Source organism: Polypterus senegalus, chromosome 6 (genome assembly GCF_016835505.1).
Source record: "Polypterus senegalus isolate Bchr_013 chromosome 6, ASM1683550v1, whole genome shotgun sequence".
Lineage (NCBI taxonomy): Eukaryota > Metazoa > Chordata > Cladistia > Polypteriformes > Polypteridae > Polypterus > Polypterus senegalus.
Window position 1 is genome coordinate 109,303,581 of NC_053159.1, and position 26,961 is coordinate 109,330,541.

A 26,961-nucleotide genomic window follows, 5' to 3' on the forward strand; every position below is an offset into this window, starting at 1 on the left:
TTGCATTCCAAATGACAAAGATATGGAAGGAGACATAGAGTGGGACAGTTAGTTTGGCAGACAAAACAGAAAGAGATAATTTAACACATCATTCTACTTTCAGACAAATTGATGATATATTGTAAAGCAGATGGGTAAGTGCTCTTCAAAATGGATGACAATGATGAAGTTGTCATTAGCAGTTTAAGACTGATTGAGCACCATGTCCACGATGACTTTATAAGCGTTTTGAGCAACTGCCACCAGCAAATACGGCCTAATTCCTGCTTGTTTTCTGATGAAAGTACTGCACCTCAAGCATGTAATTTTCTAAGACAGTTCTACAGACAAGCCTTGATACAAGCAGTCAAATATAAACCACAGCATTCAGAAATGATCAAACCACTGTTTTGTATCAAGACAACCTAATCTTACCCCACTAGTCGTGGCTCCTCTCAGACAGATAGACGATTTGGCCCCAGGGAATTTTTTTTTTTTTTTTAAACAAAAGTTCATTATATAAAAAGAGCCTGTTCTGCCTTATCTTGTTCCTCTGTGCTATGAGACCAGTCCAACCTGTCATTATGTGGACCCCAAGTACTTGGAGGTTTGCACCAGATCTACTTTCACTCCTTGAACAGTGAGCAGACAGAGGTTCTTTGGTGCGGCCAATAACCAGCTCCTTAGTTTTGAGATGTTAAGATGTAGAGAGTTCTTTCTGCAACAAGAACTTCTCCACCTGAATCCTAAACTGTTTTATCCCTATTATCAATATATCACATACATGCAGAGTGATGTGAGAATTTCTGCAATTGACATGATCTGGTGTTATATTTAAAGTACGAGGTGTACACAAACTAAAGAGAAGCATGTCTGCCAAAAATATGAATTGAGTATGAATGTAGCCAGAATCTTTGCATATGACTGACTTTATAGATGCATGATGTTTACAACTTCTACATAATTTTTATATAATTAATAACATGTGTTAGACGAGAATGACTTAGGGCCAGACAAAACTTTCACATGGGCTGGATGTGGCCTGTGGACAGCCAATTGATGATTCCAAGTGTATAGAGAAATGATTTATCATCTGACATAATGGTACCAGTGCAATTTCTCTTTCAATTTCAAGTAAAAACAAAAAAGAGGCAGACTACTTCCATCAACACTGAATGAAATGCTCTGGTGGGGAAAAACTTTTCATTTCTTGGATTCACAGTGAGTGATGACCTGAAGTGGAAACCAGATATCTCTACCAAAAGCTCACTAATACCTTTATTTTCTTAGACATCTAAGGAAAGCCACATATCTCTATTTATTTTCACTCTTTCTTATTGATATTAGTGTTGGAGCGTTACTAATATTTTGACTTTGGTATCAATACCAGCTTTCAGACCTCAGTACTGACACCAAAATGTTTCCAAAGCAAATAAAGTATAATTCCAAAATCCCAGCTTCTTACTCCAGCCTACCACTTAAAATTTGGATTTTTTTTTTAGTACTTTTCCAGAACCCTAGACAAACAGCGGAGTTCATCTTCCTGGGCTGTGCAGCATCTTGGTATGGCACCAGTTCAACTCAGGACTATGAAAGCATTTCAGTGAGTGATGAAGTCAGCTCAGAAAATTATTTGTAAAAAGCTCTCTTCTGGTTAGGACATTATTTAAAATGACCAAAAGACTAACAGCGGTATTAAGGACCTCAGTGAGCTGTTATAACTTTTACCCTTCCCCTGCACAGGGAATAAGTAGAGGAACATAAGCATTCACACCACTAGATTCAAGGACTTCTATTATCTACAGGTCATAAGGCTACTTAACAGCTACTGCTATTGGCAAATACATAGATGATTATTGTACAGTACATCATCTAGTGTTGCATTTAATGTATGAAATTGTATCCATTGTCTTTTGATGGTACTACACTATTGTCAGTACTATGTCGGAGACTACAGTAGACCACATAAAGGCAAGAATTTCATTGTGCTATCTACACATGCAAATAAATTTTAACTTGAACTAGATTTTCTTTCAAAGTTGCCTCACTCAAATAATCACCACTGAATGAAATCAGAGCTTCCCTAAATTTTCCTTGCCATTATCAAAGTTTATAATTACTACATTGGCCTCTGGCATCTCTATTATAAACCTGTAAAAAATAAATACAAGTAGAATATATATATTGTAAAAGGCGCTATATAGCGCCCGACCCGGCACAGACCACGCAGAGGCACATGTACAAAAACACACAGGCTTTTATTTTTCTTCAGCTGTGTGACACGTCTTCTCCGTGCCACACAGCCCAAACACAGTCCCAAAGCACAAGCAATACTCTTCCCTCTCTGGTACCACCACTCCTCCCAGGCAACCTCGTCCTCTTTCTCCTGATTCTGGCTACCCAGTGGTGGAGGCTGGCTCGTTTTATACCCCACCCGGAAGTGTTCCAGGTGCTTGACCACCTGGTCCTAATTGCACCTCCGGGTGGGGCTGAAGATTCGTCCAGCCAGGCTCTTGAGTCGTGGCAGCGCCCCCTAGCGGCCACCCCTCTCCAAACCAGGCTGTAGAGGACTCCATGTCCCAGGGAGCCACGTGGGAGAGTGGGAAATGAACATTGGCCAGGGAGGCTGCCACCTAGCGTCCCGGGGGAGGTAATGAGCTGTCCATGATGGCTCCCCCGGAACATATGTAGCAGGGGCGTCCTGACCGGGCATGGGACCCGGCTGTCCGTCACAATATATATATTCTCTCCCCTTTTATTATTGCTTAATTTTCTTATTATCATTAATATTAAATAACATGCTAATAATTTGCTACAAATATTTGTTTATAACTTGCTTTCACTGTATTTGTTACCATTATTATGGTACCGTCATTGCATTGTTGTTTTGTTAATTTCTTTCATGGATACTTCCACTTTGTGTGCTTGTTTATATGGCTATTCTCATGGATTTTTGTGTGTCCTAAATTAAATTCTATGCTTGTCTATTATTCATGTGTCCATTTTGAATGTGCTATTGTTTTTACCATTATTTTTGTTGATTTACTGCATTGCCATTTGTTTTGTAGTTTCTGATCACTGGCACCAGCACTTTTTGAGTTTTTTAAGCAGTGGCAACCATACTATTATTAGTAACAGCATCCATTGTTATCACGTGTCAGCATTACTCAGATAGTATTTAAGATGACTATGTGCAGCTCTCATCATGTAAGGTTCCAGATTTTATGGAAAATTATTTTTAGGTAGTCACGACTTTGCTTTTATTATGTACTTTGATTTTTAGTTGGCGTATTAGACTTTTTTTATTTTTTAATGATGTTTTTGATGTTTTGACCTTTCTCTGTTTCAGACTACATTTCTCTTTTATATCTCCTGATACTTGTTTTAATTGTTTTTGGGTCTGCCTTTCTCAATTGTTACAGAAGAGACTGAGACAAAGAAACTTGCAGGAGATGATAGTAAATGATTATTTCAAGGGTTAATTCTTTTGTGGCAGCAACCTTGACTAACTCCAAAATTTGACCTCTTGGAACACTACTCTCTTTCTAAGGTACAGTAAGTCTCACTGTTGTCCTTGAACATCTATGTAAGCTGTCCATTTCCGCAACACACCAGCCATCTTCTTGTCCTTTCCTAATTTTCGCTGTTCAGAATGCAACATTATGTTGTTTTTACCAGAAATGTTTTATGATCTGCTATGCTCCAGAAAGTCAAATTGAAGATTTTCTCCAAAAACTAGATCTCAAAGCTGCAGATCAAGCCTAATAACCAAAGTCAAACTGTCCACAAATTCAAGAATCAGGATTCACATCTTGCATAGGCTCAGCAGAAAAGGGGTGAAGTCTTGTAAACTTAAACATTCAAAGAAGAGGGGTACTGTGGAAACACTTGGCACAAATAACAAAAACAAAGTTCTGTAATATAAATTGTCATGATTCTGCTTGTTTATGTTCTGTTTTCATTGTTTAATTCCAAGTATTGTACATGTTTATTAAAAATGTGTTCATTTTTTTATTATTGTGTAGTTACACTTTATGTGTGGTTACATGTTTTCTCAGGTGCCTTGTAGTTGGTACACCAAGATGCAGGGTTATCAGTCTGTCTCTGTGATGAACCATTCCCAGCAGAGACCCATTGGTGAAATGCGATTCATTTCTTATACATTTGGTGTGGTGAGTATTCTTGCATTTTCAGTGATTTATGGTTAAATATTTACTGGATAGCTGACCTCTGATCTGTTTTTTGGCCATAATTCTTGGATTACTATGTGGGAACTTTGCTAATTACTGCATTGCCTTTTCAGGCATATTCATTTGTACCTTTAAGTGTTCCTCAGAGTATTTTTGTGTTTCAGAGTTCTTAAGAAAAAAAATCTTTGATATTATAATGATTCTTGGTCTTCCCCTATATATAACCAAAGGTTGAAGTTGCATTTTCTTTGTTGGAATAATTTGCTACAGTATTTTTGGACTTAACTTTTGTGGTCAGCTTCCTTTTTTGAGGACTTGCTGCAACCAAAAGCCAGAAGGTGTGATTTTAGACTTGGTCGAATCAAGTGTGCCTCTGCAGAATGCATCAGTGAGGACTCTGGCTTACTCCCCAGCAAGTGTGAAAGACTCCCCCCTTCATTACATAAAGAGTGTATTAATAAAGAAAATGTTTTAAAAAAGAAACAAAAACAAAGGAAGGCTTGCAAAAAGGCAAACATATTTAATATTGTCTAAAGTAAGCAACTCCAGAAATAATCAAAAACTAAGTTCAGAATTGAAAGAACTACCTTAACATAGAGGCATGCACCAGGGAATCCAATAATAGTGATGAAATACAAAACAACTTAAAAAAAAGAGAAGCAAACAGAAGAAGTATAGACTAATGCTTCTGAGTTCAATTTATTGCCTGCTAGTCCTTTAATAATAATAATGTTTTATGTAGCACCTTTCATACGCTCAAGGACACTTTACAATTCAATAACCACATTAACAAGACAGTAAAAATTACATACAAGAAAACAAACAATACTCATTGAAAAAATGTGTTTTTAACAAGAGTTTGAAATTAATAATAGATTTTTCCTTGTGAAGGCTGAAACAGCATTCCAAATTTTAGGGGCTATCACACTGAAAGCTCTGCCACCCATAGTTACTAACCTGTATTTACATACAGTGAGTAAGTTAGCGTCCGATGATCTTAATGCACGGGCAGGAGTGTAAGGATGCAGCAGCTCAGACAGAATGAGGGGCTAAACCATGAAGGGCTTTAAAGGTAAGAAGAATAATTTTATATTTGATTCTTGAAGAAACTGGTAACCAATGCAAATCATAGAGGACAGGAGTGATGTGAGCAGATTTTTTAGTGTGTGTAAGTAAACGAGCAGCAGAATTCTGAACACACTGTAATCTTTTGATATACTGGCAGTCCCCGGGTTACAGTACGTACAAGATAGGGACTGTCGGTTTGTACTTAAGTTGAATTTGTATGTAAATCAGAAAAGGTACATACATTTAATAAATGCTATTGCTGACCAAATGTAACCAAGTGCTCTGCCAATGAATGATGGAGTTTCACCTCTCTCTGACCATTTTATTATTTCTACTTTATTTTCAATGGTGATGGTTTTTCTCTTCTTTACTGTATCACCAGCACTTGCATCAGTTATGTGTTTCAGAGACATTGTTGATGGGTGAAGACAAAAGTTTAAGATGAGCTCTTCTGCACAGCACTGTACACACGATCACATCAGGAAGGCACCAGTCATCAACACGTCTGATGTACTGACAAGAGACAACTTCCTGCTATGTGCATAACAGTACAAGCAGGTTGGTTATTGAGAATGAATGCGGGCATCGGGGCGGTTCATCACCAGCCCACCTAACAGTCAAATCCACTACAGTATGCTTCCTGCAGCGTCCGCCCACCGAGAATGAACACAGTGCGGCCAAAGGCGGGTAGTAAATCGCCCCCATTCAATAGGCAGCCATCTGATGCACACTACAATGCTACCCCCCCGCCGCCCCGTTTACCCTCAATGGCCTCCGTTTGCAGCATTACCAGCCGCCCAACAAGAACGAACGGGACAGCCATGTGTGGTGGGCGGGCAGTGAAACCGCTTGCTGCAGTTAGCCGCCCGAGGGACACTACACTGCGCGGGCAGCAAAATCGCCCCCCTCCAGCCACCGCTTGCAGCATCCCCAGGCCGAAGATAACGGAGTGGCAGTTACTGAGGAGCATGCGTCGCAGCTGCAGCCCCATTCGTATGTCGGATGTCCGTAACCTGGGGCTACCTTTATTTAGTCAGGAGGCCATAAAATAATGCATTGCAATAGTCCAAACGGGTAGTGATGAAAACATGAAGGAGTGTTTCAGTATCTTTCACACTAAGGAAAGAATACAGATGAGCAAAGTTACAGAGATGAAAAAAGCTGTCTGTACTATTGAGCTAATATGTGGTTGAAAAGTAAGAAGCTGATCAAAGATGACACCCAAATTACAGACTGATGCTGAGGGTTCAACCAGGATCCCATCAACATCAATTTTTAGCCCAAGTTACAGAGGACAGATTTGGTACTAACTAATATCAGGATTGAGTTGTAAAAAAATTATCTGTCATCCAATTATTGATTTCCCGAATGCAGTCAGTCAGTGTGACAGGTGAAGATGTTGCAATTGCATCAACACTTACATAAGGTTGTGTGTCATCGGCATAGCAGTAAAAGCTTAAACCATACCAACGAATAATCTCACCTAATGGGAGCATATAGATGTTAAAGAGGATTGGACCTAGAACTGACCCTTCAGGGATACCTTGTGTGAGTGAAGTAGTGGCAGATTTGTATTCCCTAATGAAGACGTAATACTGGCGATCACTGAGGTATGATGTGAACCAAGAAAGAGCAGCACCAGAGATACCAACAGCTGAAAGTCGGGACAGTAAAATGTTATGTTTAACTGTATTAAATGCTGCGTTTAAGTCAAGGAGAACTAGAATACAGGCCTTGCCAGAATCTGCAGTTATAAGTAAGTCATTGGTTACTTTAAGTAAAGCAGTTTCAGTGCTATGTAGGGCTCTGAATCCAGATTGAAAAGGCTCGAGCAGGTTATGTAAGTTTAAATAGTCATTGAGTTGGGCAGCAACAGCCTTTTCTAAGATCTTAGCCATAAATGGAAGATTAGAAATTGGGCGATAAAATTTTAGCTGTAATGGATCTGAGCCAGTTATAGCAACAGTTTTTACATCACTTGGAACAACACAGGTGCAGAAACTACAGTTGATAAAGTGAGAAATGGGAGCAGACAGTTTGTCAATGCAAGCCTTAATCAGTAAAGTAGGGGCAGGATCTAGGTGGCAGGTAGATTGATTTAATTTAGATATTACTTCAGCAATATAAGTTGGTGTAGTGGGGTTAAATTTGGATAAATAAACTGTAGATTTAGATGTATAATCGGTTAACAGAGATGAAGAATGGTTATTAGAGAAACCTTGATATATGGTCATAATTTTTGACTGAAAATAGTCCAAAAATAGATCACAGTGCTCAACAGAGAAATAAGGATTTTTAACAGCAGGTTGACAAAGTCTGTTAACTGTATTAAAAAGAGATCTAGGGCGACAAGTATCAAAGTCAATAAGGGTGGAATAGTACTTTAAACGTGCAGCTGATAAGGTGCATCTGTATTCCTTCTGATGTTCTTCCAGAGCCTTTCCAAGCAGTGACCAGTTTGTTTCATGGTACGCAATTCTGCTGTAAACCATGGAGATGTCCGGGTAGTAGAAACAATCAAGGATTTAAATAGATGTATATTGATCCAAAATTTGTGACAATGTGGAATTATCTAGAGATAAAATCTGCATACAGCAAGACAACCCAGAAACATTATGGAGACAGGAAGCACCAACAGACATAGAGAAGGATAACTGATCAATGTTCTTGATATTACGATAGGTTATTTTAGATTTTAGACTTATTTTAGGGAGGGGATAAGTGAAACTAAATTCAATCAGCTTGTGATGTGAGATACCAATAACAGTACCAGATATACAGACATTTGGACAGTGGAACATACAAGATCCAGGATATGGCCTTAGCATGGGTTGAAAAACCAACATGCTGTACATGTTGCAACATGCTGCATTGAGTACTGAATGTAGCTCACAAGCAGATGGACAGTCAGAATCCACATGAATATTAAGGTCACCAAGCAAAATAACAGCAGTAGACATGCCACATACATGAGTGAGTATTTAATAAAGTTGAGAGAAAAAATCCAGCTGAAGCTTATGAGGCCTGTAGATTAATATAATGTGCAGCCAAGCCTTTCCACTGATTTTAACAACCAGGTATTCAAATCAACAGTTGTTGCTTTAAGACAGTAACACTGAACTACCGCCAATCCACCACCTCGGCCCCTCAGACGGGGCTTAGACAAGTAACTATAACCAGCGGGGGTAAGCAAATTTAGCTGTACGTAATCACATGGATTTTGCCACGTTTCTACAAGGAACAGCATGTCCAGTTTTTTAGAAGTTGATAAGTTGTTAAGGAAAGTAGTTTTATTAGTTAACGATCTGAAGTTCAGGAGCGCACAGTGGAGAGTTACGTCAGATTGTAAACCTTGGTTACTCCAGTCCGGCATTTGCAGCAGGTGTCTCAGCCAATTCGTCTGTCTACTCCATTGTGCTGCGGACAGTCTTTTTGAGAAAACAGGTCTAACAGGCCAAATCATGGAAATAGTGTCACAGATGCAGAGGGAATATTAAAATGACGCAGAGAGGAGCAGTGTATATACCGCGGACAAGCAATGCCAAGCTCCATGCATTAGCCGTAAGTCACGGCATCCAGTCTGGAGTGCATACGGCAAGCACATTATTGTGTTGAAGAGTAGGTAATCATCTTCAGAAAAAGCAATAACAGCTACCAGGGTCAGTCCCCCAGATGCAGCATTAGTCAGCCCTGTACCACTAAGCTCACTACTATATACAGTGAGCAAAGCATATTGTACAGAGAACTAATAAACACATAATCCAATAATACAGTACTTTTAATAATAAACAAAACAAGAATAATAACAGGATAACAAAGTATAAACCTAAAGAAAACATAAACCTATTTAAAAGCATACTTTACAAAATAATGAAAAGAATAAATAAAAAGAAAAAGGTAGTGAGAAAAAGAAAAAACACAGTTATTCAATAGCAGAAAATTAAAATTAAAGTACTGTGACTGGAGGAGAGTTGTCCCTGATAAACAGATGATACCAAAGAAAATATTCTGCACAAAAATAAACTACCAACTAGAATGAGCATCAGAACTAATTTCCCAGATGTCCAAAACTGATCAGAGTTGGTACTGTAAATTACTCCTGTGCACAATATTCCTTTAATTCAGCCATCCTCAACGCAGGGTTTAATTCATGATAGTTAGCTGGTATCCAGACCTTTACAGACCTCTATATTGACAACATGTTGCATCCTTTAAAAATGCATGTTTTTACTATAATCTTCCAATTGTACACTTCTTTCACTATAGGCATATTAAAAACATTTTTTAAAAGTAACCAATTCAACTTACCTAGTTTTCGATCAAAGTATAAGGTGGTCCAGATCTAATTATGCAATTTTCATTACGCTATAACTATAAGTTTATTACATAGAGAATTCACAAAAAATTCTTTTTGTTGCCGATAGATGGCAGCACCTGCCCTGCATTCCAAAATGGTGGGGAGAAGGTTGTCAGTCGAACAGCGGGTGCGATGTATTTGCCTTTTCATAATTGCACAATTAGATCTGGACCACCCTGTATATGGCTAAAATTACAATATCTAGTGATGATGTACATATAAATTCTGGACTTCAGCAACTGATCTTAACCATTAGATGATTGATGGCAGTGCTATATTTGGGAAATTTTAATCTGAACCTGAAATTGTTTATAGAATAATGTGATGGGCATTGTATACAATTCATCAATTTCTTCAAAGCCTGCTGAAACCCAAATGAAATATCCAAAATATATCAAAGAAAAGATCTAACGTCATCAAATGCCTGCCTCGCTAGGATATACTGTACATTTTAGAAACGTCCTACTCTCAATTCATACTGAGTAAAAGATCTTTGCTTAATTGCCAGTTTTAGATTTACAATTACTCTAATGTTTCTAGTAACATAGTTCATAATAAAACCATATTCTCAATGAGAGAATGTTACCATAATTTAATTAAAAATTATAGGAGATGTCTCTGTGAGGAATGGTCCACAATTTGGTAATAAAGCTATTAAAATATGTGAGACCACTGCATGTTGGTCTTTGTATACATAGCTTTTCAAATGCTGGTGATTCTAATTTGACTTGGAACAGAAATTAAAGGATACTGATCACTTATAGTGGGATTCATAGAATTAATACACTTTTTAAAACAAAGAGACATTTCTACATTCACATGTTCACAGTGATATATCATTGCAGACATAAGAAATACATTTGAAGCAACTTGCAATATTTAAACTAGGGATATCAATTGCACATGATTTTAAAGGAACAATTGTGAAATATTGTATAATTATATAAAGCAGATGCCAAAATAGAGTATTTGGTAATTTACATAGTCTGAGTGTCTGTCTAACGGAATTAATGTATTTAATGTAAAAGGTAATGGAGGTATTATAGCTAATCTGTCACAAAGATGTAGCATTAAAACCATTCATCCTCGATAAAGTTTAACTAAATATACAAAAATTTAAATCTATTGATCATAATGAGTCAAGACCATTACAATACAACACATTAACATAAGGAAATAAAGTCAAACTTTCACATTCCTAAGTGGGAGAAAAATCATGATTGACTTCTAGACTAAGAACATGGCATATTTTAAAAGTACAGCAACAATAAACATTAGTTAATATCCACAATTTGGTGAATTTCATATTTATAGAAAATTAAAATTGTACATTTTGTCACACAACCAATTTAAATTTAACACATCAGTAAGTTACTAGTAATGTGTCATTGTTACAATGTCATCATTATCAGGAATATATTAGAATATGATTTTTGATATTTTCATTTTGTTCAGATATGTTATTATTTGTACTTCTTGTTTTGACTTTTTATTGTTCTCTGGGTTTCTCAACAGTGACTGTCATTTTGTGGAACCTTAACGGCATTTGATTGTTGGCATAACTGCACTTTAAAAGAAAGCAGGGCAAAAAGAGTAGTTCAAAAGTATTTTCTTTGATTAAAGACTAGCATGTAGGTACCAAGAAAAAAATATTAAGGAAAGCATTTCTAATTTTAACAAATGTTTCATGACTGTGGTTCTGGTTTGGTCCTTGTAACGCAAAGAATGATTAATTAAACCTGTTTACAGACTCCCAAATGAAAGCCTTTTGAAATCACAAAAAAAAATTTGATCATTAAGACCTCCAGCTTGTCCTACTGAACATTTACTAACTTTAATTTTAACTTGAAACAGATGCCATGCAGGATAGATATTATAAAAGTCCCCTTCCACCTGCATCCTACAAGTTTCAATTTGCTCTCGTCTGCTTAAACACAGGACCAACTTCAGTCCTGCCTTCAGTATTAAAAATTATGTCCTGCTCTGCAAAGTGTAAAGTCCACTGAGACTCTTGTCAGAATGTGTGTTGTTAAGTGTCAATAAAATGCTGTGTACATTCAATAAAGCCTATGACAGAAACCGTGGAATGTGTTTAAATATTATAAAAAAATAAAAACATACTTTTTAATGTCATGTGACAATTGTGTTTATTAAGAATTTCTGGTAATTTCAGACTTAGACATGAGGTTCCTGATATATGATTATCACATGCTAAAACATTTAAACATCCATCATTACAAAAAAAACGGCAGCTAGTTTTTTTTTCTCATCAGCAGCTGTGGAAAATAAATCTCATACAGTGCTGGGAAAAATGATTCTCCCCATTCATAATATCTTTTGCTTTTGCATATTTTACACAATCTTTAAACAAAATCTATTATTAGTTAAAGGGAACCAGCCTTCTATTTTTGCTTTTGGTTATTGTCCTTCTGCATAAGCCAATTATATTTCAGCATCTGTCCACAGACATGACCAGACATTCTCCTTAAGAATATAATTTCTGGTAAAATGCAGAATATATGGTTCCTTCATGGCATGTCTTCCAGATCCTGAGGCAGCAAAGCATTCCAGCACCATCACACTACCATCCCCATGGCTTTATTGTAGAAAGGATGTTCTTAATGTTGTTGTGGCCTGCATTATTTTTACACCAGACATAGTGGAACCTGCGTTATCCAAAGAGTTCGAGTTTTGGCTCGTCTATCCATACAAATTTATTTCAAGTCTTTAAGACTGTCAATGTGTTTCTGTGCAAATGCAAGATGAGTACTGATGTTACTCTTAGACAGCAGAAATCTCACAAGAAACCAATTTTTTTACTTAGTCTATTTCTTATCATAGAGTTAGAGGTGGGAGGTACATCAGTGGAAACAAGTCACTGGGAGAAACTGGACAACCAGTAGAAATTTTCAGAAATCATTTCTACCGTAGTTGAGCACATCAGGAAGCCACCATTGCTATTTGTGCTTATGACCTGGCACAGAATATGCTGGTAAAACCTGCTACAGCTAAAATTTGAATATTTACAGGCAAATAAGTAGCATATAGTCTATATGTCCTAAAAGTGACAGTGTGTTTGTTTCACTAATTCAATTTATATAAACGTGTGTATAACAGAAAATGCATGCTATAAGCATAATTGTGGACAGCAGAATCAGATAGTAGTAGAACTCTGGTTACTTTTGTTAAAATTGGAATTTTGTGTTGTTATTGTACTGATTCGATCTGTTAGAGAAGGGGCAGGTGAGTCACCACAGGGGGAGGATGAAGCTATGCGAGCTGAAGGAGCTTTAAGAGATGTGTGACAAACAGCATGGCAGGTCAGACAGTCTGAATCAGATTCAGTAAAGGACTATTAAACAGCTGACTGCATCGTTGCGTCAGTCCTCCCTCTCCATACCTCGGGTTGTTACATTATATTTCGTATTCTGCATGACATGATGAAACTACATTGCATTTTTTATTTTTGTCAAACGTAAAACTATTGATGTTTAAAGGGGTTAAATTCATGCAGTTATTGCACTTTCTGTAGAATGTTCACATATACATTTTACAAACGTTAAGCGATTGAGCAGATCATGCAGAGATGCAAAAAATTAAAAGATCTACAAAACCAATGACAGTTATTCTGTGCTGCAAAAAGTAAATAAATCTGTGATGTGATTTAATGTTGGCATGCAGATACTTTCACAGTCCATGATAATAACAAAAAGGTAGCCCTATATTAACCATTAAGCAAAATAAGCACATGTTTAGAGCACCAAGAGAAAGTGGGTAGCACAGAGTTTTTAAAAAAGATATAATTAAAGCTATATGCAGGCAACAATAAAATTTATATTTACATCTTTTTATCGATGTGTGTTGAAATGTTGTATATCTTCAAGGTTAGAAAGAAATGTAATGGAAGATACTTTCTTTGGTACAAATAAGGATATTTTTTCATTAGAAAACTTTTAAAAATCTTTTTCATGAACATCGTTGTCTGTAAAGAGAAGATTTAAAAAAATGAAACGCATCCTCTCAAGATCACCTAATTTCAGTAGTGTGACAATGTTGTCTTTAGTAGCCTACATGTAGGTCTTGTTCCGATAGCCTCTTCTATCACAACTGTGCTGTGCCCCGAAACCTGAAAGGGTCCCATCAAATTGTTAGAAGTTAAGTAATTAGTGAGTTGGGAAGCTACAACACACTCAAGAACTTTTGACAAGAAAGGTAAGCCTGAACTAGACCAAGAATTGTTAAGATTGTCACCATCAAGACCAGACTTTAACATTGGGGGTTGCAGAAGTGATTTTAAAAGTGGCTATCACAAAACCAGTGTCAAGGGATGCATTTATTATTGTTATAAAACATTTGGGATTAAGGCAAGAAGGCAAGATTTAAGAAGTGTGGTGGGAATGGGGTCCAGCACACAGGCAGTGGGCCTCATCTCTTGTTTTTGATTTTTTATAATTTTTCTGAACTGTAGCTGTGATATCTTTCACTTGGATGTTATAGGCTGCATTGAGTAAGAAAAGCTGAGAAGAAATATTTTTTGTGTTTTATCATTTAAGGCTGTAAAGCAAAAATATGGGAATATTCTGAAGGGGTGATTCTTTTCTATACCCACTGTATATCCAACTCACCCATCTCAAGCTTTACACTATACTGTAGATGTGTTTCAGACGGAGACATGGTTCACACAGAGAGACAAAACACAAACCAGCAAATAAATTTATGTGGCAGTGCTACAAAATCAGTGGCCTTTTTGCTTATAAAACCCATAAATATTATGAAAAAATCTGGATGAGAGACTGCTCAGGAAGATACTAGGCAATAATAATAAATATTAGCAGAAATGTCCTGTTCAATATCAAAATTAAAAGCACTAAGGTATCTGTTTTGCTATAACTGAAAAGGGTCACATATGATGTTTTTTATATGAATACTGCATATTCAATTAAAACTGGAAGGTATTTGAGTTCATTTCACACAGGAAAAAAAACATCTGTTTATTGATTAAGTATTTTCAAAACAGGATAATGAAAGCCAAAACAAGCCTGAAAGGAAAAACTGTAAACTTTACATAAATAATGATAATAATAATTTTAAACTTTTGATAAACACATAGATACAGGCTCCAACTTGAAATTTTAGGTAAATTAAACCAACAACAAATAATAATAAACAATATGTAAGCAAAAATAAAAGCATTGTTATGCAAGTTTCAACCAAAAAGAAATATATACATGCAAAGAGCACAGTTAACTCAAAAAAGTAGTATGAACAGACAACCACCCATTCTGTTTGTACAAATTTACTCAATACCTTGTCAGCTTGGCAAAGTTTCTTTTCAGAGAGCTGCTATATAATCTGAATTAAGTATTAGCAGGCGGAGTACGAAGCCCCATTAGCCCATCGTAGACTAGCAGACATTATTACCTCTGCCAGTTTTGGCATTGTTAAATTGTGTGTGTTATATTTAGTATTTTCATATCCATTTCCCTCTGCCCCTTACTATGACGGGTCTTATCATTTCTATACTTACTCATTACATGCAGACTTCAAAGCAAGGGAGCAGGCAATGAATGAATTTGGTCACAGAAAAGTATAGTGCAACAGCACCCTATTTTATAGGATATGGTGTACATTTAAAGTGGTTTTTAACTTTGCTTACACCAAGGGGGGGCATATGACTTGACATTGGTTACTTGTTTAATGTTGATTTTGCCTCTTATTAGCTCATCGCTAAGCTTCTGGCCAATTTATGTAAATTATGTCAGTTTTCAGAATACCTAGTGCCAACTCAGACAAGATTAGGGTATATTTCCATGGGCACTGAGGAATTGGCAAAATGCACATGTCATCACCAGATTGCAAGCTATATGAAGAAGAGAACAGTACTAAATCAACTGCAAGTGATGTTCTGGAAAAGTCAAAAACAGAATTAGGGAAGCATACATCAGAAGGTGAGGCTGGAATATTTTGCACCAATAAAGATCTGCTGACAAGTGCCAGTGATATACATATTTTGTTAAAAGACAGAAATCTAGATAGATAGATAGATAGATAGATAGATAGATAGATAGATAGATAGATAGATAGATAGACAGACAGACAGACAGACAGACAGACAGACAGACATCTTGTTTCTCTACTTTCATGACTGGTGCCATTTATTACAAGGGGTTGTTGATACACTTACCCTGAGGAACCTGTGCTTTTACATATACCAAGGAGTGGTCTCTTTTCAGCATAGCTGTCTGCTTTCAAAGAAGCTGCAGTTTGAGAGAAAAAGATAATTAATGACACCCAAAACAAACAGTAATATTCAGTAACACGTAAACAATAGTCTGTCAGCACATCGTCTCCCTATACTGGTTTAGTAAACTTATCTAGTTATAGGAAGTATGTCACTTATACTGTATTATATAGCCAGTACTATGTAATAAGATTGTACACTAAAAAATAAAAGGAAAAGTAACAAACTAGGACCATTTTTTCTAATTGAACTAGAAATGGATCATTTTATGTCACAGAAGTATGCAATCCACTTAAAAAAAAACAGAATCAAAGTAAACTACAGATATTCAATGTTTCTTATATATATAGTGTGCTATGGGAATGCTTTTCATGCTTTGGAACAGGGAATCCTGTAAGAGTTAAAAGGAAAATGGATGGACAAAAATACTGCAGAAGAACTTGTTAAAGTCTGCTATGAACCTACAGCTTGAGAGAAAATTCATCTTTCAGGATGACAGTGACCATAAGCATAAGGCCAAAGCGACACTGGAATGGTTAAAAAACAGGTGAATGTCTTGTAATAGCCAAATCAAAGCCCTGATCTTAATCTTATTGAGAATCTGTGGCACTATTTAAAAACTGCTTTCCAAAGACACCACCCCAGCAACCTACAGGATCTCTATAAATTCTGCCAAGAAAAATGGAGAAAAATCACTCCTGAACAATGTGCAAAATTGGTACATAATTATCCCACAAGAATTAAGGCTGTTATTGCAGTAAAAAGGTTTCTCGACAAAGTATTAATGTGTAAGGCTTAAATACGTATGCAAACACTAACTTTAGAGTTTTTCTTCTTCAGTTAAATATCTACAGAAAATTGTCTATTTTGACTTTGGAAAAGTATTGTTATAGCCCAAGAATTCACATTAAAAATATTGAATGGATAAATGTGTGTACAAATCTTTTGTCATGCAGAAAATTATGATGATTTTCTAAGGAATTGAATAGTCTTCCAAGTCACTGTATCACATTTCCATAATCATTGTTTTTTTTAATCTTACAGTTTATTTGGTTTTCATTTATGAATAAAAACACAACTTATGAGTAGCACTTTTAGTTTAAGATGTGTTAGAAAACATTAGAGCACTATACAAAAATAATCTAAATTTAATTAATGCAATTCAATCCCTTGACCAATTGTCTAATTTTCATAAATAACAATTCTTGGGCTAAATTAACTTTCTAGCGTGGCTGTTTTAAGTTAGAAAGTAATCATAAGATGAAATATGCTGTTTGCACAATTATTCAGTTTCTTTGTTATTGCTGCTGAGGTGTCGCCTGTTGCATGGCAACACCCGGGTTCCAATCTGAGATCCTGAGTTGGTTGGTCATGTGGTGGGTGCGGCAATGCACGTTATCAGCGTGTGCTCCAAACTTCTTTGTTATACAGGCTCTAAGTTTCCAGAGTTGAAAAAATGATTGTACAAAAAGGACATAAATGACTTACATTTGGCCTTCACCAATCTATACTAATAAAAGGCAAAGTCCTCACTCACTCACTCACTCACTCACTGACTCACTGACTCACTCACTCACTCACTCACTCACTAATTCTCCAACTTCCCGTGTGGGTGGAAGGCTGAAATTTGGCAGGTTCATTCCTTACAGCTTCCTTACAAAATTTGGGCAGGTTTTATATAGAAATTCTACGCGTAATGGTCATAACTGGAAGCAGTTTTCTCCATTTACTGTAATGGAGATGAGCTTCAACGCCGTGAGGGCGGAGTTTCGTGTGACATCATCACGTCTCCCATGTAATCACGCAGTACATAGAAAACCAGGAAGACCTCAAAAAAGCGCTGAAGAAAACATGCATTATATAATTGAGAAGGCAGCGAAACAATAAGAAGCGAGCGAGTGACATATACAACCATATTCATGAGTTCTGCTACTTCGGAAACAAAGCACGATGTAAACCTACACTTTAAATTAAGTTCATAGACAGGCTGCGCTGGCGTTTGTAATTTAGTGCCTGCCCATATAAGGCCGTCCGTCAGCGGCAATCCAATAGCAAACTGCCACGGGTAAATATTCACGGGTGAAGGACTGTGCTTATGGAGAGGAAGATGAGATGGTCAGGGTGGTGTTTGACACAAACTCAGCGAAACTGCGAGAGAAAGTTTTAAGTGCCAGGACTAAGGTAACATTAAATACAGCCATGGACATAGCAGAGATGGCACCAGCACAGCTGGGAACCTTCGATGCATGTACACCGAGTGGCTCACGTGAACTGGCGCAGTGCACAGATAAAAGCAACAGTTCCAAAGGCGCTGAACAAAACCGAATTACACAATTGAAAAGGCAGCAAAAATATGAAGCGTCTCATACATACAAGCATATTCATAAATCCAACTACTGCGGAAACAAAGCACACGTTGGAAAAAGTCAATGTCCCGCTAAAGGAAGACAGTGTAAAAAACCCGTGCATGCAGTGTGTCAGGTCTCAGATAAAGAAGAAGACGAGCTGTTTATTGATGCAGTAAGAAACGAATCGATGAATGAAACCTGTCATCTTTACAGCGATTGACAAACACGGAATGTAACTTGAACACAACACATCCTACAAATACGAACCTGATTGAAAGAAATAATGATAATCAAATCCTTGATGACAGCAACACTCAGTAACACTCACAAAACAAATACTGTATATTGACAGTCATGTTACGTTATTTTAAAATGTTCCCTTTTCTTTTTCTAGCTTTTTTAACACACTACTTCTCCGCTGCGATACGCTGGTATATATATATGTATATATATATATAACCCGATCTACATACTCGAATAATGGATACTTTATTAGCCATCAATGATTGTTTTGGTAAAGCCATACTCAGTGTATTCATTAGATGAGCGGTAAAAAGTAAGGCGAGGGAGGATGACTTATTGAGGCATGCAGGCTGTAGTGCGTCAACTCTATCTGAATTGCGATCACATTTGAAAAATATATCTTTTCAAGTTCTATTTAGTCCATATGTGTCAAACTCAAGGGCAGGGCCACATCCGCCCGGCGTAATTATATCCGCCCGAGATCATTTTATATACTGTATTATTGTTATTAAAGCCGGGTATATGAAGCGCTGGTAACACAATAAACTACAGATCCCATAATGCAGCGCTTCAGCTGCCTTGCCAACACTTACGCGTTAATCAAGTCTACCTTATGATGCTGCAAGTTATTGCGAAGCTAGCTCACACGATGCTGAAGAGAAAAGTTGATTCTGAAAATAGAGCCTTTAAAACCGATGGGAGGCTGAGTATATGTTTACTGAACCCGTGTGTCTCATTTGTGGAGCTAATGTGGCTGTAATTACAGAATTTAATCTAAGACGGCACTATAAAACAAAACATCAGGGTAACCTGAAAGACCTGAATGCAATGCAGAAGATACAGAAAGCAGAAGAATTAAATAAGAATCTGACACTTCAGCGGACGTTTTACCCGTGCACAATCACAAAGTGATTTCAATTGAAGCTGCTTTTATGGGAGACACAACCACTTGCCCCACTTTCCCTGTTGCCAAGTAATGTTAAACCAAGTCGTCACTACGGTGTTCCCAAATCGCACTTTGCTGATAAACTGGCGCACTGAGTTTGCACGGCGCTTTGGTGACTTTGAAGAACAAAAAGTCCGTCTACATGCGGCTCGAACCTTGTGCATGTTTGGTAGCACATATCTGTGTGAGAAGCTCTTCTCAGTGATAAAGACTAACAAAACAGCACACAGGAGTCGCCTCACTGATGAGCACCTGCAATCCATCCTGAGAATCTCCACAACACAGAACCTCACACCAAACAGAAACGAACCTGTTGCCAAAAAGATGCCAGGCGTCCAGCTCTAAAATGACATATGAGCAAAGACAACTGAATGATTTGATTTGTTATTGCTGAAAGGAACACATTTTATTTATATTTCCAGGTTTTGTTATGCAGCATGTTCATATTTGAATTTGTATAATTTTGACAGGATATATTTTTATGGAGAGCAAAATCTTTTGGGATATTTAAAATCTAAGTTTATTTTTATATATAAAATTACATAAGAGTAAAGAAATTTGAATGTTTGTTCTTTTAATGTTTACTTTATTTCTAACTTGTATAATTTAGACAGGATATATTTTTATGGAGAGCAAAATATTATAAGTTGTTTAAGGTTTGAGTTGATTTATTCAGGAATAATATTCCTGTCTGTTTTACCATTCCTACCAAAGATATTTCTGTCGACTAAATAAAAATTCCTTCTATTTAAAATTTAAATAGAACTTGAACAAATACGATAGTTCATAATATCCACGCAGACTTGCACTAAGAGCGGTGTCATCCGTTTTAACAAACAGCGTATTGCACTGATCTGAAATAGCTGTGTGTGTATATATGTAGATATGTATGTATATGTATATATATGTTTATATATGTGTGTTTATGTATATATATATATATATATATATATATATATGTATTTGTGTGTATATATGTGTGTGTATGTATATATATATGTAGATATATATATGTATGTATATATGTGTGTGTGTAAATATATATATATGACAGCAACACTCATCACTCACAACAGTGACAAAACAATTACATTGACAATCATGTTACGTTATTTTCAAAATGTTTCCTTTTCTTTTCATTGCTTCTTTAACACACTACTTCTCGCTGTGAAGCTGGTATTTTGAGATATATATATATATATATATATATATATATATATATATATATATATATATATATATATATATATATATATATATATATATATATTATAATATACCGTATTTTTCTGACCATAAGACGCACTTTTTTCCCCCCAGAATTGGGGGGGAAAAGTCCCTAGTCTTATGGTCCGAATATAGCCTAAACATGTGCTGTAAAAAAAAAATTTTCAACTTGCCCGGCTCACTGGAGTCAGGCGCTGCTGCTGCCCTGTGGTAGTAGTAGTACCGTACCTGCTTCCATGATCATTCCTGCTGGCTGCAATGCTCCATTCCCGCCCCCGCCCGCACCGCTCACTGGAGTCAGGGGACTGGACTCTAACTGGTACAGTGTAGTGTACGGTGACGGTCCCTTCCTTGATCCTGCAGTCTGCATGCATCATCATTCATCGATTCCCATCCGCCTCAGCTGGTGTCCGCCAGCTTCCGGGATCGGAACCAGCGTGAGGCGCACATGTGACCTCCCTCCTGTGAGAACACGTGTGCGCCTCACGCTGGTTCCAATCCCAGAAGCGGGGGACACCAGCTGAGGCAGGACAGGAGTTGCGAGTCGAGCGCCACCACCGCACACACCAGTGAAATACGAATAGAGGTAAATGACAAGTGAAATGACTGAGTGAAGGTAAAAGCGCAAGAATATGCATACAAATAGAAACCCTAATACAATTAACGCGCACACGTCCCGGTCCCGGGACAAACAGCGGTTCAAAAACGTTACAGTAATGTGTGCATGCCCATCTTGCCATGCATCTCGACACCCTATACATCAAATGAAACTTCAAAGTCTCGTCTTTCCGATGATATAAACCATTTTGACACACAACAACCACAGCACTGACACTAAAGCCTTTTTTACAGAGAAGTACCGGTACATACTTTTAAGAGTTGACTGTGCCTACCTTTGAAGACCCCTGCAAGTCAAACATCAATATTTCCGAGCAGTATTGATCCCATTGTGTCCGTAAGGCTCCAGCGAATATAATCCAGTAAAACGATTTAGGTCCAAAACACACGATATATTCTCAAAGGGACAAAAACTCCAGAAAATGTTTCATAACTTGAGACCACCTAAGTAATTTTTTTTCACTTATATTGCTCATATTAGATGTAATTTGTTTCTGTCGGCGATAACCATGCTACCGCATGAAACACGGAAGTGTTAGCTTTCGAAAGACACCTAAGTTGGCCAATTACGACGGGTCTGGGGTTGACTGGCACCTCGTATAGCCAACCAGTGTCACAGAAAGCTTGCAGGGTGACGTATAGCTCTGAACTCTGGTAGAATCTACCAGTTTGATTGGACACTGTGACTGACACTCAAAACTTACAGCCAATGAGCAGACGAGCATTTTGATATGTGACTTGCTATGCTTAACTTGTAAAAAAAACAATCGGAGCTTCGTGAAGGTGGCATTTGTGCCAGTCTGCAGAGTTGGTGCGTGGTTGTATATTGTGATTTCGCCAAGTTTTTTCGCAGTTTAAATATGAATAAAAGTAGAAGTTTAAACGTAAATAAACGCTTCGATTAAATAATAGATGCATGTGCGCGTTGCAAAAGTATTCAACCGGCACCCGCGAGGTATAATGGGAGAGAGCGACGTGCCACGCCCTTGTGCTTTCTGCTTGCTAGTGATTGCTGCCATCAAGTGGCACATGGAAAAACGCTGAGCTGTGTTGTAACAGTTTGTAAAAGAAATATACGGTATATATAGTTTGTGTGCATTTTATAAAAAAAAGTAAAAGTAAAAAATATAAATATATTTTTGGCCCATAACTTGTATTGACCATTTTTACATAGAAATGTGTATTTTTATTGTTTTTATTATGGAACATGAATTTCCATAACTAATAGAGTGACACTGTGTGTAGATATAGATTCCTTTAGGTGTAAGCTTTCATTAGAGCCCTTATTGATATATGTGGGTTGAAGCATTCAAAAGTTATTACACTTTTTCCATATGTTCCAAAATGTGGATAATGGTCCCTCTAAAAGCCCTGGGCATGCCCACATAAAAACTGGTGTAAAAAATGTCATTTTTACAGGTATTCTTTTCAAAATAATGAAATTTGAGTAGTCAACAAGTTATTCTGTTGGTACATAGTGTGTTTCTGTCCCCACCTACCTACTGCAGCTTTATTTTCCTTTATTTTCATAAAAACTTAGGCGAGAACAAAAAATTCGTTTTTTGTGAGTTCTAATGTGCATAACTTTTGATCAGTCACACCTACAGTGATTCTGACTACTAAGGGTGAAACTAGAGAATGTTACCTTTACAAAGAGACCAAACGTGTTTATACTCCAGATAGTTCAATAACAGCAATGATTCTAATTTGGAGAGGTCGAATTACAAGCGATTTAGCAAAAATGACCCCGAATGATAATTAAAAATACAACTGAATATGCATAAATAGAAACCCTAATACAATTAAAAATACAACTGAGACAAATTCAGAACTAGTAGTGACAGACTGTCACAGTCTCAGTCAGCCTGAGCCTGGAACAAAATGACCATACATATCATGGCAAATAACACTGAACTTTGCTGACAGCTTTTAGCCTTGTGAGAGGCTGGAAAGTGTTTTACACTGTGGGACAGTACCGTAAATGTTACCGCTATGGTAAATCACAGAAAGTCTCTGCATACAGTATACGGGCAATATTGTGAACTACGGTACAGCTTGCACCCCACTATACTGGTAACAGTGTTTAGGTCTGATAGTAATAAAATGTGTGTGTGGGGGAGATATGAGAGCACTGGATGGAATGAGGGGGGATATGAGAGCACCTGATCGAATATGGGGGGATTAAAAGACACCGTATTGGTATTACTGACAGTTCTTTAATTACGATTTTGAAGGTTTTGCAGAAATACTGTACCAGTACCACCTCCTCACTAAGATGTCCAAGCAGAAGAGATGCACATATAAAGTTGGTTTCAAACTGGAAGTTATAAAATATGCCAAGGAACATGGCAACAGAGCAGCAGAGAGACACTTTGGACCACCTCCCTCTGAAAAGATGATTAGAGAGTGGCGGAAACAGGAGGATCAGCTGCAAAAGTTGGACAAAAGTAAGCAAACTTTACGTGGGCATGCTGCAAAGTGGCCAGAGTTGGAGGTGGACATAAAGGAGTGGATCACACATCACCGTGAAAATGGCTTCTCAGTCTCCACACAAATGATCATGAATAAAGCCAGACTCATTGCTGTAGAAAAAGGAATTCAAGATTTCACTGGCTCACCATCATGGTGCTACAGATTCATGAAGCGATCTGGCCTTGCTATGCGCACAAAACAAAAATTGCTCAAAAATGCCCAACGAATCGAAGAAAAGATTTTGTCTTTTCACAAATTCGTCATTGATGCCAGAAAGAAGAATCAATTTGAACTAAGCCATATTGGAAATATGGATGAAGTCCGCTTACTTTTGATGTACCATCCAATAGAACAGTAGACCACAAAGGAGCAAAAACTATAACCATTAAAACCTCAGGGCATGAGAAAACCCATTACACTCTTGTGTTGTCCTGCTGTGCAGATGGTACTAAATTGCCACCAATGCTCATCTTCAAAAGGAAAACTTTTCCCAAAGAAGCAATTCCTCGCGGAGTCGTGGTGCATGTCCATGACAAAGGATGGATGGACGAAAAGGGAATGAGGCTCTGGATTGAAAAAGTATGGTCCAAACGTCCTGGTGGGCTTTTAAAAAAACCATCCTTGTTAGTGCTTGACCAGTTCAGAGCACATATCGCCGACACTACAAAAAAGAACTTTAAAGAAGTCAAAACTCATTTAGCTGTAATTCCCGGTGGTCTTACCACCCAGCTGCAACCTCTGGACGTGTCCATCAACAAACCATTTAAAGTGTTTATGAGGGAAGAGTGGAACAAATGGATGGCTGCTGGTAATCATGATCTTACACCTACTGGAAGAATGAAAAGGCCTACTATTACCCAAGTTTGTGAGTGGGCGAAAACCTCATGGGACTCAGTTAAGGATGAGATCATTGTAGATTCCTTCAAAAAATGTGGCATCAGCAATGCCTTAGATGGGACTGAAGATGATATGTTATATGAAAATACCGGTACCAGCACCAGTAGTGACGAAAGTCCTGTTAGTGATTGTGAGGATCTGAGCTTTCTAGATTCTGACTCTAGCGATGAGGAGTTCTTGGGGTTCTCATAAAACAAGCAGAACCTAAAAGAGCGTAACTGTTCAACTTTATTCTATTTTATTACTGAAGTCTCTCGTTATTGTGTTTTACAGTAATTTTGTCTTTTGCTGACTGTATTTGTTAATAATGGTTCTAAATGCTGCTGTTCACTTTACAGGGTTGATTACATGTGTTTATGACTGTGATGTTGGGTTTTAATGCACATAAAATGTTTTAAGACATCAGAATCTTTTTTTTCTTCATTTCCCTTCTCTAAAAACTGGTGCGTCTTATGGTCCGAAAAATACGGTATATATATATATATATATAGATATATATAGATATATATAGATATATATAGATATAGATATAGATATAGATAGATATGAGAACAACACTCATATCAATGACAAAACAATTACATTAACAATCATGTCAAATTATTTTAAAAATGTTTCCTTTTCTTTTTCATACCTTCTTTAAAACGCTACTTCTCCGCTGCGAAGCGCGGGTATTCTGCTAGTGAATAATAAAAGCAATAATCCCACACTATAACAAATAAAACACTCCACACTACAACAAGGTTCACTGACAAAAGCGCGATAGACATATAAGCCCCAAGAAAACCGCAACGGACAATTAAGTGCCGACAAACTCGGGCCAACAAAATCGCCACAACAAAATCGCGAGAGAGGCCAAGAGAGTGGGACGTGTAGGTGTGCATTATGTACACATTATGTGCTAGGTTATAACTGTATTCAAAGATGCTAATTGCACTGAGTTTCATTCCTCCGGAAGATGTTGGATCCGCTTTCGATGAACTGAGCGAGAGTAGACCTGACAATCTCCAGAATGTTTATGATTACTGGGAGGACAATTATGTTGATCGATCGCAATCGTATACAAAGCGGAATTACCAGCAGTCAGGCAGCCAGCAAGTCTAAATACGCTCAACTATCAAGACGTCTTGCTGCAATTCTTCCTACATATGCAGGGCGTGATCTTAAGGACTATCTGCGTGTCGTGTCTCATAATATGGACTTCTAAAATAGACATTAACATATATGCTTTAAACTAGTAATTCATATTTAATGAAACTTTTGTGATTTTGTCGGCACGATTTTGACGCCGCGTTTTAATGGGCGCTATTTTGTCGGCGCTCATATGTCTATCACGCAAATATCGGGTCAATCTACAACAATATGCAAAAGTACAACTGTACTTTGCCAGTTGTGATATGGGAAAAGGTTTTGTAACGTATGTGGTGTTATGGGTCCACAGCTCATTGAGCAAAGGCCATTCATTTTAAATAAATAATCACCGCACCGAGGCGGCTTCGTGAGGAGGGGCGATGTTGTAGCGAGCCGCGGGGCAGTCGTCGATGCGGGCGTTTCTCACCGTGTGCACAGGTGAGGAACTGCCCACATTCGTGATTGCTCCCGTGGCTAATGCTACAGCTGTGATGGCCCCTCACGTTATAAAAGAAGCGCAAGTCGGTTGAAGGGGAGACAGAAACGTTCGGTGTAAAAAAAAGGAGATGAGGAAAGAGGACGGAGGTTACAGAGAGCGAGGAAGCAGGCGGTGCGTGAGTGTGGTGAGTGCGCGATCGAGCGCTCGTGGGCAGCTGCGAGGAAGCTGGGTGTTAGGCCAAAACCCAGGCGTTTGAGTTGAGGTTGCTCCCGCTGAGTGACCAGGTAGCGGGAGTGCCTAGAGGAAAGCGACGAGCCGCAGAAGGCCGTGGAAAGGCAGCGGAAGTCGGGAGGCTTGGTGGTGGAGTCCCCAATGTGTGTGTCCTGGTCATTGGTGGACATCAAGTCTCGAGGACTGGGATGAGTACCAGACCGAAGCCAGGGATCGGGAGGTCTCCAGTCTCGCGTGTGTTGTAGGAGGGCAGCTGCAGAGAGCGTCTTGCCTGCTGCTAAGCCCAAACGGGATAAGCAGGTGAGGCGCTAACAGAAACGCTAATAAACGATGCACCGGATTTGTTGTTGTTTTTAAGACTGCTTCCTAGAGAAGATTTTAACCTCTCGTTTTAAAGGATTGTTTTTTTTCTATTGGTTTTAACCTCCACGTTTTTTTTTTTATTGGATTATTTATTGAAACTGCACTATTTATGGAACACTGTTTTTGTTGACTGTTTTAATAAAAGCACTTTTGTACTTTCAACCATCCCCTTGCTCAGATGCTCAATTTGCCTCCATTGACTAGCTCTCTC

The 26,961-nt window shown here is 37.8% G+C and overlaps 1 protein-coding gene across 4 annotated transcripts in view; it reads right to left on the reverse strand.

Moving 5' to 3' along the window:
- Nucleotides 1-26,961, reverse strand: part of bcas3 (BCAS3 microtubule associated cell migration factor) — an 846,307-nt gene that overhangs the window by 768,690 nt on the left and 50,656 nt on the right. For all 4 annotated transcript variants that reach the window (XM_039756733.1, XM_039756734.1, XM_039756732.1 and 1 more), the window contains exon 7: nucleotides 15,779-15,851. In XM_039756733.1, the coding sequence (XP_039612667.1) occupies nucleotides 15,779-15,851 (73 nt within the window). The remainder of the gene's footprint in view (nucleotides 1-15,778; nucleotides 15,852-26,961) is intronic.